Raw genomic sequence first — 13,193 nt, 5'->3', positions numbered from 1 at the left:
AGTATTGTAACTGAAAGTCTGTGTGTTGTGTTCACTGTCACAGAAGAAAACTGAAGAGTCCCTGCTACTACGTTGTCCTCTTGTAGTCGTACCTGAAGGCAGGTCATATGTAAGTGTGACCTGAGTGGTGCTCGATACTTGGAATCTCCCAGTACTTGTAAAAATTTAGAGGTCCAAACTCTGGATATACTGAAGTTAAAAAAAACACTCAAACCTCAAAGCATAGCACAGTTCCCTTCTTTGATTTCCTGTATGGGCAACCACTTTTCAAAGCTTTGAGTTGAAAGGCACATGTGTCAGGATTTCTCTGGTCAGCCCCCTCGAGGCCAAGACGTTCCTCACAGTTCTTCTTAAGTTGACCGGGGAGTTCATCCAGCTGTATTTATCTTCTGGTTTGAGGGTATCGTATCGGACACTGCTGTGCTGTGTTTGAACAGCAGTTGGCAACGACTCAGTCTCTCGCTCCCTGGGCCCTCTTAATATTTCATCGTCCTGCTTTAGGGCTGGATGTGACTGTGGCTCGGCGGTGACTGCCCTCCTGACAGGAGAAAGGGATGGTGTGTTACTCATCAATCTTTGACTTGCACTTGCTTAATAATGCAGAACCCTCAAATGTCTTACAAAAAGCTGTCTTGCTCACTAGGCAAGTAGCTCACATGCAGTGTTAACCTCTGGCTCCCAGCTATTTCCCTCCGCTGTCAGTGTAGGGTTTTCAGGCAGTGTAATAGATAACTAATCACAGCTGAGAAGTGCAGACTACTGTCAAGACCAAAGATCAAAATGTTTGGATTTCACAACACCGCCACATTTTCATAAAAAAAGTTTATCCTTCCTAGTGTTTTAAAAAGACACGGCATGCATTTCTATTTTCATGAAGTCTAAATTATGAAGCTATGCATGTGAATTTATTAATTCAAATACAGTATTCCCAAGTATAGCTAACTATAGTATAATTTAGCAGTATAACTTAATTATGAAATCTGATACACTGTAACTAAGATACTGAAACTGTATGAAGGTTTGTTTCCTCCTACAGCATATACATCTGCTCTGTAAATGACATTCAGTGCTCTGTTTTGAACAGACAGCAGTATCCAAGAGGAAACAACCAACACTGGCTTTGTTGGTAACACTGCAGCTAAGGATCTAAAATGAGCAACTTCTAATCTGTATGGCTAGCTAACAATGTTAGCATTAACCTGCTAGTTAAAATTTCTAAATAGTGTTACAATAGTTTATACTTTCATGCTAAAGCAGTATGCAACGCATTGCATTGAACAATATACGTGGTTAACAGGATCAGCACTGTAATGTAGTTTGAAGAAAAACATTTGGCATTGACCTGTGTCTTATAAAGAAGGCAACAGTATAGAGTTACATCGCAGCCATTTAAAGGTATGAAGTAATTATTGATTAAATATAGGTTATTGACAGACAGATGAGATTTTAGAGGTTTCATTTAAGCCAAGGGAGGAAGTTTAATGGAAGACCTAAGGTTCCTGAGGACTGTATGCATACATAAACAGCCATATTTTTGCTATGTGATGGTTAAGAAAAAAAGCAAGACTATTTTCCATACACTATAGATCTATAATTATGTATTTTTCAATCTAAAATGGCCTGCGTTGGAATTCCAGCACAGTGCCAAAGAACTTTAGGCCATCGACATATTTTGTACCTCACTATTAACATTTACTGACATTAGTCTGTTGCGACGACCTGTAATATGCACAACTTCTCTGACACTGTATTGAGCTACCAAAATCCAACAAGGGAAAACGACCAGTCAGTTGTCAGACGAGGTAGCTCATTCACTAGTCAGCTTAATTTTATTTCATCAATTAATTTATTCATCACTACAAAATGCATCAATCCAAATGATAACATGCTGTAGGGAGAACACCTATGTTCAACACGGTTCCGGGATGTTCAAAGCTAACCATGTAACAATTACTCAAGCAAGAGGTTGTTGGATTGCCCTTTTGTCTCATGACAAAAGAAAACATACTGTAAGCTTGTATTGCCAGTAGCCTGTCATAAAGAATGCTAACGGAAATCAGTTTTAACTCATTATTACATACATTTATGCAGTAAAGCTTTTAAAAATCTGAACAGATCATCAACTGTAAACCTGTGAAGAATGTTTACAGAGTAACGACAAGATGGCAGAATGACAAAAAAAAAAATTAGTAAGAATTCTGTGTATCTTCAAAGACCTTCTCTCTAAATTTTAAGCATTGTAGCGTTTTACAAAGAACTTAAAAAGCACTTTGGCTCAGATATCTAACTACAAAAAGGGATAGATTTTAACTTTAGTTTGTTTTTCATACAGCTAATAAATGACCATTTGAATATGTACAATTCATATTGCATAGAACCCAGTGCTTATTGCTGTAGAATCTGTGCAGCACACAAACAGTATCAACGTTTTGTGACACTGGTAATGAGAGGAGTCTTCCAAGCATAGATTTCTTGATAGTCCTGGAGACAATGCATATGCCTGTCTGTACTCTAAAGCCATGGAGACGTCCCTCAGCCGACACTTTCATATATGTGAGGCATAAATAGTGGTGTCTGTAAGACCCAAGGACAAAGACGAGCAAAGCCGAGCAGAGCAGGAGGACCCATAGAGGCTAATGATGAATGTAATAGTGTGTAACAGAGATGTACAACCAATGGCGCCAGAATGTCACAGACAATTAATGTCTCTTCAGCACTGTTTGTTTGCTTCCCCCAGGCTCTCGGCAGAGCTTAACTAATAGTATGGTGGTCAAGGACATAAATTGTGGTTGACACCATGTGTGAATCGTTCAATTATATAGTGCCCACCATTGTGGTTTTGGCTATAGACCTGAGAGGTCTTTCTATGTGCTCAGAATATATCCTGGAATTGCAGTGGTAAACACACACTACTTCAGGTTTTATTTTGACAAAAAATGTTTGCACGTTGCTTTTCAAAATTGCTAGAATTTGTATTTACTATTACCTTCTCAATGAAGTTTATTCTTGTTTTTTAATATGTTGAGGGAACTTTGTTAAGGTTGGGGAAGAATTGTAGTTTTTGGGTTGTAATGAAGAAGTCATTGTTAACTTGCAACATGTCATTCAAAGCGTTGAAGTTGTCTAAATTCTATTTCTCTGTCTCTCTATGATTTAGTCAGGTTTTGATGTTGACCCTGGTTTCAAAGTCCTGTATACGCTTCACCCACCCCAACCACCTCCCTACGACAATGTGTGATATAACACATAATCAGTTCTTGCTATGGGAAAAACAAACTATCAGTCTACCCAGTGAGTGTTTCTCAGAGAAATGATTGCTTTACTACACCTAACTGTAAAATTCAGAAAACTGTGACTAAGGTTCTGAGGCGGGAATCTATTATCTCAAGAAAGAAGAAAGTTAGTGTTGCTCGTGAAGACAAACGTTGGAAGACTAATTAAGGAGGGCTGTTGGGCAGAGTAGCAACATCAAGACTTGACCACCGCACAAGTCCAATTTTCAAATGGGTGAGATAAGGAATAATTCAGGATTTTAGGTACTGCTACCTGACGTTTGAGCATCCTCTCTGCTTGAGTGATGTTTACTCAGTCTTTTCTGACAACACCACAGAGGCAAAGACAAAGACACTTGGCTGTTTTGTCATCATAGCAGTAGGCAGCAGCAAATCCCCAGATTGTCTTAATAGTTGAGACATGTTCTGCAAAGCTAATTACAGCTTAAGAGTCTGTCGCCCCCGTCCTTCCTCCCATACCTCCCTCCCTGTCTTTGGCATGAATGCAGCCCCAGCATTACCATCCAAGGTTATTGTATTCCATAAAAGCTAGCAGGCTATGCATTCAGATCTCACAGGGCAAGCCATTATTTGAGATATCCTCTTTGAAATCCAGGGAGCTTTTGTCTCTGACTGCTAATGATTTTAATTATAGGTGGTACTGGGCCTTGCTAAGCTCCACAAAGAGAGAACGTTTTTCTCTCTCTTTTCGCGACAAGATGGGAGGTTTTCTGAAACAGATGCAGAGATGTAGAGCCACCCTCTGATGTCTCTGTAGGACTATTAAGCTGTAACAACTTAATTTCACAGCGCCACGCAAGCACTGGGCTTTGACGGCACTTAATGAGCGTTGCGCTCTTTTCATCTGTGTCAAATTTTATGACAAGCCCTCTATTTTACTCCATGGCTCGCAGTGGTTTGTGAACGTGTAATGATAATTGAGAGGAAAAACAGTGCAGTGCCCAGCTGTGTACCAAATCATTCTGTCAAGAACTGAAATTATGAGTGTCTGCATATGACTGCATGTGTGCGTAGGACTGCTGATGAAAATAATTACCAGATGAAAGGTAAACGTGGGCATTTTCTGCTATTCTGCCTTGCAGTTAAAAGAAAATTAGTTTTTTGTCATACATAGGTGTTGTTTTATTAGTTCTATTATTGATAATGGTAGCGTTTGTAGATCTAAAAACAAGTAGAAGTTATACATTCTCTCACTTTCTTTTACAATGATTTATTCGGATTAAAGTAGTTTTGGTGTAGTCATCGTAATGTATATGCTTAGGACGGTCATTTAAACTACAACAGTGCATGAATAGAAGTGTGAAATAAACCACTGATAAGTGACAGAGTGTAAGAGATTTTCCCTTGTATTTAAGTCCTGCTGACCTCTGACACACATAAAGAGATACAGCATGTCAATTTACTATGCCCATGAGAGCAGTTGGACAATGTCCCAAACATTATCAACTGAGCTAGTGGTACTTCAATACTTCCATGCATTCTCCTCCTTTGTGGCCATAATACCCAAAATGCAACTTGACTGCCAGTGATTCAGCTCAGTCCAAACATTCATGTGTGTTGTGCTACTAGCAGCTAGATATCCTGGAGCCTCTTGTTGATGAAGGGGTCTACTGAGGTCTGGTACATCCAGTTGTTTCTTCACACCAACACTGTTTCAGGTGATATTGCTCGAGGCAGTTAATCAAATTTTGCAAAGATCCCTTTGGAGTCATTAAAGTCTTCTCATGCAACTTTTGGTGGCAGGATTGCAAATGGAGAACAGACAAACAATACATAAGAAAACAAGAAACACTTTGGAGATTAATGAAGCCAGTGACTGCAGATCAAAAATGTGTAGTTCCAGATTCAGAGACACCTGCAGAGAGAAAACAAAACACAAACTGCGAGAGAGAAGAGACAAAGTTAGTGACATGCAGTGGTGGTGTATAACTGTATAGACGAGAGAGAGTGTACAATAGGAAGTCCCCCAGCAGTCTAAACCTATATCAGCATAACTAAGGGATGGATCAGGTGATCATAAGCAACCCAAATTATAAGATTTATCAAAGAGGAAAGTTTTAAGCCTATTCTTAAAAATGGAAAGGGTCTGCCTAACCACCCAAACTGGGAGCTGATTGCACAATAGAGGAGCCTGATAACTAAAGGCTCTGCCTCCTATTCTACTTGTATGTGAGAAGCAGGATTTCTGATGCTATCCTGGATTTCACATGGAGCCAATGAAGAGAGCCTGAAGTTTCCCTTTATGTTTAAGAAAATTGGTTTGAAGAGATTCTAAATGTTGAGTTTTCCAAACTGGGTACATAAAGTTCAAAAGACATGATCATTTATAATGTGTGAAGCTGCTGTTCAGTGATTTTAAAAATCAGTATCAGAACAGCTCCAGGATGTGCCTGTGCTTCTTCAGTTTGTAGTATTGCTTTTAAATCAAGCTAAATCATTGTACTGTCACTATACAGCAACGTTGCTGAACATATCAGTCCAACCACATCATCAAATCACAAAGTCATTTTCAAAGCAACAATTTGTATTCACTTTTTTTTTCACTTTCACTGAAGTGTGGGCTTAAAACCAGTCAGCTTCAACAGTTGTTTCTTCAGTGTTTCTTCTTTCCCAGGTTTCAGCAGTAAATTTGGTTGGTCTATCATACCTATCGTACCAATCAGGAGTGATGGCTAAACCTATGATATTACAAGCCAGGTTACATGAAAAAAAGAACATTTGTCTTATTCTAGCTCTGTTTGTTGGGTTTTACTCCTGTCATGTTGCTGCTGCACCTCTAAAGTAGTTTTGGAAAAGTAAAGGTTGAATGTTTGTGGGATGCCTCTGTGCCAGCATACTGCAGGACCGTGATAGCGCTGCACTCATCTAAAAGTGAGAAGAATCTATACAACTTCTCATGGGCATGTTTGTGTGTTTACAGGAGCTCTTTGAGCTGACTGCATGCGCTGTCTTTTATCCAGTATAAATCGTACAGTCGCCCTTTGTTGCCACACTAACACGTAAAGCCTGCTCTTCCTCGTTTGGTTCCACAGCCACTGAGAATTTCAGGAACATTTCTACCTGTGCGGACTCTGACTTCAGACTAACATTCCTTTTACCTTTTTTGTCCTCACTGAATGGCAGTATCTGACTCTCTTTGCTTTGTTCATAACCTCTTTTGCGATCTCATCTTTCCCTTGCTTCCTTTGCTTCCTTTGACTTTTTTTCCTGTCTCTGACTCCTCACCAGTCAGGGGGATTCAGAAACAGACTCTGAGGTGGAGGATCGTGTGGATGGGGTAAAGTCTTGGTTGTCCAAGAGCAAAGGTTCCGCCAAGAACCTTTCTGATGACGGCAGCCTCAAGAGCTCCAGGTCAGTACACAGGCAGCAGCTATTTCCATCAGCAGCAGTTAGGAAACAGTCTACCAAACATTAGACTTCTTTTATACTCAGCCTGCATGAAAAGGTTTATATGACATGACCTAGAGGAAACAAAGCCATCAGTGCAGACTTTTTGGCTGAAATGAAGGGTCTACTATTACTTAAATGTATTTTTCAAACTGCTTTGTCTTTATTGTCATCCACTCGGTGAAGAGTGGGCTATTTTTTTCTCAAAACAAACCACCTCAGTGGTAGATTTATCGATGTGCCCATTGGCCATCTGGCATAGTCTACCTGAGCCACTCACTGAGATTAATGAATGTGTCTGCAAGCTGACAGCTTCGATTGCCCCAGATTTGTCTCTTTACCAGAAGATTTAACTTCCCTCCGTCAGCTCAGCCACTCCCAACTTTAAAAACTTTTGGAGTTTTTAAATCTCTCTTAGCAGCCTGTCCTTTCAGACAAACACTGACTGATTCATCGAGCTAGCTGACAGTGCCCCTTGAAGCAACTCTCAAGTTTACATGACGAATGGCCATTTACACAGATACATGAGAACAAGTACGTTGGAATTCCTGCCAAGTTCTTTTAAACAATAGACCACCAGGAGGGTAGAAAGGACAACAGGAATGTCCTTTAATATTGTTCATTATGTTCTGACTCATACAGTTTTCTGTGTGTATTGCATATGTATCTGCTATTTAGCTAAATGGATATGTAAGTGTTTTTGGCAACATTATTATCTGACAGCAGTTGCACTGAAATGGGATTGTAGATGATTGAAGTCATGATTTTTCTTCTTCATATCATCCCCGTGGCCTTCATTTGTCCTTGGTGGGCAGTAAAATTGTTTTGGTGTCTGACTTTACATTCCAGTGAAGGAAAAAAAGATTGTTGGTTCCTAGTCAGTCGTCTCCAGTTGCTATCTCCATTATCTGTGTTTTTCCATTGCTGTCCTCTCATTCTGTTCAATTTCAGTGCTTGCATTTCTTCTCACATTTTTGTTTTCATGATTTGTCAATTTTCAATCATTTATTTCTTATCTCTTCCTCTCTTCACCTCCACTTGACCCAATATCTCATCTTTGTCATTTTCTCTCCCTTCGTCTTTATTCCTCTGTCATTCCCACTGTTGTTTCTCTCTAGATATGCTGTAAATGTTGATGCAAAGGAAGGGAAAGAGTGGAAAGAGGGTAAGGAATGGAAAGAGGCAAATAAAGAGGGCAAAGAAGTAGAAACAAACAGGTCAGTGTCAGTGATGAGCTCCCTAAGCTACAGAAAACGATCCAACCTCGATTCTATTGCTGGCAAAGGAGATGCCCTTTTCAGTGCTCTTAAGGAGAATGCGGATTCAGAGGATGCTCTGTCCTTCCATAAGCCCAAGTCCAAAACCTCAGATGTTCACGATGACACCTACTCAGTCAGCTCTAGAAGGAAGTCTCAGGCATTGGATGACATGAACGGCAGAGATTCCACCATTTCCCAAGCTTATTCAGAGGCCAATAGCCGAGCGAGGAAAGGAATGGACAGCCGCTGGGATGACTTTGACAAAGAATCAACCTTTTCATTCACTGCACCGAGTCGGGCCTCCACACGTCTTGAGTTAAGTCCGGAGCATGATTCCAAGTCTACTATCAGCTTAGGCCGTTCAAGCCCACTTGGACGGCATCGAAGTGCCGCGTACTTAGATGAGGGCAGAGGCGGGCGATCACTGTATGGCAGCAATCCCAACAGCCCTTGCTTCAGTAGACGGTCTGGGGGTCGCAGTCCTGGAAGTGTTAGCCGAGCCGATTCCCATATGTCACTGGCACGCAGCTGTCGTCTCAGTGAGTTTGACGTTGATGTTGATGATAGTCGAAGTGTAGCCTTCACTGAGAGGTCGGCGTTTAGTCCTCACTCATCCACTGGCCGCAGTATCTCCATGCCACCCCCGCAAGCCAGATCCACTTTTGATAACGACCCACTTGATAACTCGGAAATCAAAACAGTCAGTCATCGCAACTACCTCGACCCTGACCTGGAGAAAGCTATCAATGAAGTGCTGAGTTTCAAGCCTATCAAATTCAAACGCAGGAGCTTGGAAGATTCTGAGGGTGATGAAGAAAAATCCAGGAATAATGACGATGATAGCAAAAGTGTGCGGAACGGAGACAGTAGTCGGTCCACAAGCAGTCTGAGACGCTCTGCATCTGCTGTGGACTGCATGAGATCATCACGCAGTGCCAGCAGCTGCAGCAGTCGCCATCGCAGCAAGAGTAAAGGTAAAAGCAAGAAAAATAAAAGAAGCCATAGCTCCGAGTCCGACAGCTCAGGAGACAGGAGTCGTCGTCACAAGAGCGACTCCAAGAAGAGGTCCAAAAAGTCCAAGAAAAAGTCCAAAAAGAAGGATGAATCTTCGTCTTCTTCCTCATCTTCTTCATCTTCAGATTCTGAGTCAGACTCATCGGACTCAAGCTCAGGTGCTTCCACGATCTCCTATCGAAGTTCCAACAGTGTGAAGAGGGCCCCGAGTCGAAAGGTGTCCAGCCCTGAAGGGGAGGAAGAAGCTGCGCCCCAGAGCAACAGCCAACCCCTTAACAAAAAGGATGACAAGAAGAGGAAGAAGAAGGTGGACAGCCTGATGATGAAGTACTTGTACCGGCCGGACAGTGACTGATGCAGGGAGTAGGTGATTGCCTGATGCCGACTTGCGTTGAAGGGTGTTTTTGAAGCATGATGTGACCTAACCAATGAAAGACCTTTTATCAGTTCTATTAATCAGCACATCAAATGTCCCACATTTAGTCTGACTTGGGTTAGACTTTGTCAGCTTCTAATTCTAATTTGCAGTTTGCTTTTTTTGATGTGTCATATAAGGCATGCTAACAATTCTCACACATTCTCAATTTAAAGTCTAGTCGTAGTGACTACAGTTTCTGTGGCATTCTTTTCTCTGGTTTAATACTATTAAGGACTCTTCGGTAGCAGAAAGTCATGTGTTATGAAATTTATCACACTAAGCTCAGTTCAGTCGATGAGAAGATGCCCTCAACATAGATGGTAAATCAGCTTTTAAGTACTTCTGAGATGTCGCTTTGATTTATAGCCCCAGAAAGGTAAAAATAACAGGAGTCAATTAATATGAGGCCATGATGCGTTTTTACTTCCAGCTTCATAACCGCAGGCGTAATTAAACCTTGAGCATTGATTTAAATCAGCTGGCAAATTTATTTGTGATTTACAGCTGACAGTAATAAGCCCCCAATTTTCACAGTTTTAGCCCTTAAGTAATGTTAAAGAGCTGGGCTACGTAAATGTAAATAACTGGCAAATTGATTGGATTTTTCTTGTGTCAGAGTTGTTTGGTAACATTTGAGATACTGTTTTTAAGTGACTTGCTAATTGGTAGTCACTTATTTAATTTTCAAATGTACTTATAATATTGTGAGGATGGAACACTACTTGTAACAATGTTGTGTGTTTCTTTGAATGACATAGATACTATCTTTTAATAACCATATTAACATGTAACAGTTTTGCATGATAGCGTGATACCACATCACATAAGGTTGCTACGTTTTTTTTGTGGCCACTGAAAGCTAAAGGCAAAGTAAGCATCACAACAGTGATAAACGCACCACTAGTCCAGTGGTCAGAAGAACTCTGCATACTGTAACACAAGAACACATCACTACATTGAGAAAACATGTCAGAAAAATGCTGCGAATATGTAAAACAAAATCAAACGTAGAACCATTCCCAATCAGACAAAGAGCAAATACAGAAACGCTCCAGGTGGTGTAAAGGATTCTCTTGTCGACACAAAGAACAGGTGCACATGGTAGTAGATAGTAAAAGGTAATTCTACATGTACTAGTATAAACAATGACACCAGAATTACTTATTTAAGAGTATTAATGCTATATGTTCAACAAATGATGTTTGCTCAAAAAGGACTTTATTGACAAATGTGTTTTAGTGTCCCATGGAGATGTCTATTGCCTTGTCATGTAATTTTGCTTTTGTGTAAGATTTGGAACGTTTCTGTATTTACTCGTCCACAAAGTCAGTCTTTTCTGGTGCAAGACAAACAATGACAGTTAAAATTGTTTTATCTCCAAAGAGAAATGACTCATCTATTAAATTCAACACTTTAAAACCAAAGATGGGACAAGTGCTGGATTTCTTCCTGGCTCACCAACTGGTGAAGCCCAGCTGCTGTGTGCTTAGTGGTGCAACTGGTAGGTGGAAGATCAATTGCAGCGATGCCAAAGATTAAGGGGAAAGCCTCATTCTCATACAGCATATCAACCTTTCACTGTCAGACAAAACCATGTCTTTTGTCATTTTACATTTGCCTGTCATCATTTTTTCCACTTAGTAGGTCATAGAAGATCGCCTCCAACCAGTCAGTTTGTAGCGTGTTTTTAATTTCCTATAAATGTGTTTTATGAGCTCCTTATTAGCTACACTTTCTTTAGGCATCTTGTCAAAGTGCTCGTTTCCACATCTGCTTGTGTTTATGATGTTGCAGTGCATGGATTTTTTTGTCCAACCACTGTTCTACTCTTTGTTCACTTCTTTGTTCATAACATTGGCTTCTACTTATTCTTCCGTCCTCCAGCCCCCCTAGCCGAAGACGCTACTGCTTTGATAGATCTGATGAAGAAGAGGAGGAAGAAGAAAAAGAGGAGGGCGGGGCGACCGAGGGCTCTTACTACTCTCGATACAAATACAGCAGCCACATGAAAGACGACGACGGGGAGGACCGGCTTTATGAGACCACATCATAGTCCTCACCGTCAGCCTCTGAAATGCACCATCATTCAGCTGGGACAGTTTGTCTTGCATGTAAAGCTGACCACAGTAGTGGTCACTTGGACACAAACACACACTAAACACTCACAATCCTGCAGGAAAACACAAACATTCAAAATCCAAACTTCCTATGGCAGGTCCTCACAGGATTTAGTCGTAGTTGGACTAACAACATTGTGTTTTTCACTAGGCACTCATCAGTCTGACCTCACTGCACACACAGCAGCTCTGTTACTAATGACTCCACTCTGCTGGTTGCATGCAAGCAGCAGTTGTTTGGCTTGAGCAGCCATCCGGTTTAACTCCCATCATGGTTGTAACTGAGCCAAAGAACTTGAGGTTTCAATGATAATATATTCTTTCTTTCTCTTTATCTCTCTTCCTCCCTTATTTACATATAGTACACCACAATAATATGTATTGCCATGCAACAACGTATTGCCAAAAAGCCTTTGTTCCAAGTATGTGTGCACACTGTTTTACTTATTGCCAGTTGATGCTAAATCCTGAGAAAAGCCCCAGCCTTTTTCCTTCTTTCCTCTTTGGGACAAGTGCCATTTGATTTAAGTGGGCTCCTCTACAGCTGGCTTCTCTGCAGCTGTGGCGCTTCACGAACTGCTGCACTGTACACTGAAGATGTTGTCATTATCTTCTGCCTGCTTTATGTTTGCCTGAAAAAGTTTTTTTTCTGCTTTTTGCTGGCAAATTATCTCTTCTTTCCAGGGGAAGAGGATTGCATCAGTTAACTGCTCTGCTATGGAAGCAAACCATTTTTCTCCTTTCGAATCTTTTGTTCTTAATGTTTGACAGATTTGTTTTGTAGAGGATCTCCGTCAAGCAAATTAATTTGTGCAAGGTTTGAGCTTACTTCTGTGAAATGCCTTGTCTTATTTTTATTTTGACTTGATTTGGCTAAGTACTTGCCAGACTTCTTTAGTGATGAAGAGACTATGGCTTTGTCCCCAGTGCTTGTCGTTCATATGCCGTCTGTGGTTTGTTTTAAGTGTGATGTGCTTTCCTTTTCCAAGGGGAATGTACTTGACTTTGAGCACCAGTCATTTGTTGGTTTCTCACAAAACCACTGAACACATGTATCTTAAACCAGCATGTTATAACAAAAAGCTGGTGTCGTAACTGTGTTTTTCTTATTATCAACAAATCACATGGAAAGACTAAAGCCAATTATGTTGTTCTTGCCCTTTGGGGGAAAAAAAAGTGGGTAACTAAATGTCCTATGGTCAAATGTGCACTGAAGTTTTGTAAGAGTTTTCTTCCAAGCTCTCCCCTTTCTCTGGAGCGTACAGAGATTGTATATAAAGAGAGAAGGCATACAGTGTATGGATGGATCAGGTGCCATCAGCACTCCTGGATCTCAGCCTGCTTTTTCCTACTGAACACACAAATATATAGTTGTATTTTTATAAAAGATTCAGTCCTCTCCTAAATTGATCACCATTGTAGCACAGATGGAGTTTTTTTTGTAGGCAGGAACCTCCAGTACAGTCTATACAAGTGGTTGAAGCTAATAGGTATTTATTTTCTTAAAACCTGATTCAAGCAATTTGGAATTGACATGTAACTCGACATGTAATCACAGAAACACAAAAAAGGGAGAAAAAGGAAGAGAATCACAATGGGCACAATCACAAGGCACAGCTGGACAAGTGGAGTGCTGTCAGGCAACGGGGCACACGATAGATCAGAGTGGCAGTAACTGGAATTTAATTTTCACTATATCCCTCAA

At 40.7% G+C, this 13,193-nt stretch overlaps 1 protein-coding gene across 1 annotated transcript in view; it reads left to right on the top strand.

The window, feature by feature from the left end:
- LOC103355167 (unconventional myosin-XVIIIa) overlaps positions 1-11,342 on the top strand; it is a gene marked incomplete at its 5' end in the record, with an annotated part of 54,666 nt that extends 43,324 nt beyond the window's left edge. The window contains 3 exons of the mRNA XM_008278858.1: positions 6,522-6,644; positions 7,799-9,320; positions 11,256-11,342. Of these exons, the coding sequence (XP_008277080.1) occupies positions 6,522-6,644; positions 7,799-9,308 (1,633 nt within the window). The remainder of the gene's footprint in view (positions 1-6,521; positions 6,645-7,798; positions 9,321-11,255) is intronic.
- Between the last annotated feature and the right edge of the window lie 1,851 nt (positions 11,343-13,193).

This window comes from Stegastes partitus, unplaced genomic scaffold, assembly GCF_000690725.1.
Source record: "Stegastes partitus isolate 25-593 unplaced genomic scaffold, Stegastes_partitus-1.0.2 Scaffold135, whole genome shotgun sequence".
NCBI classification, from domain to species: Eukaryota; Metazoa; Chordata; class Actinopteri; family Pomacentridae; genus Stegastes; species Stegastes partitus.
The sequence above is the reverse complement of the archived record's forward strand: the minus strand, read 5'-3'. Positions and strand labels throughout refer to the sequence as shown.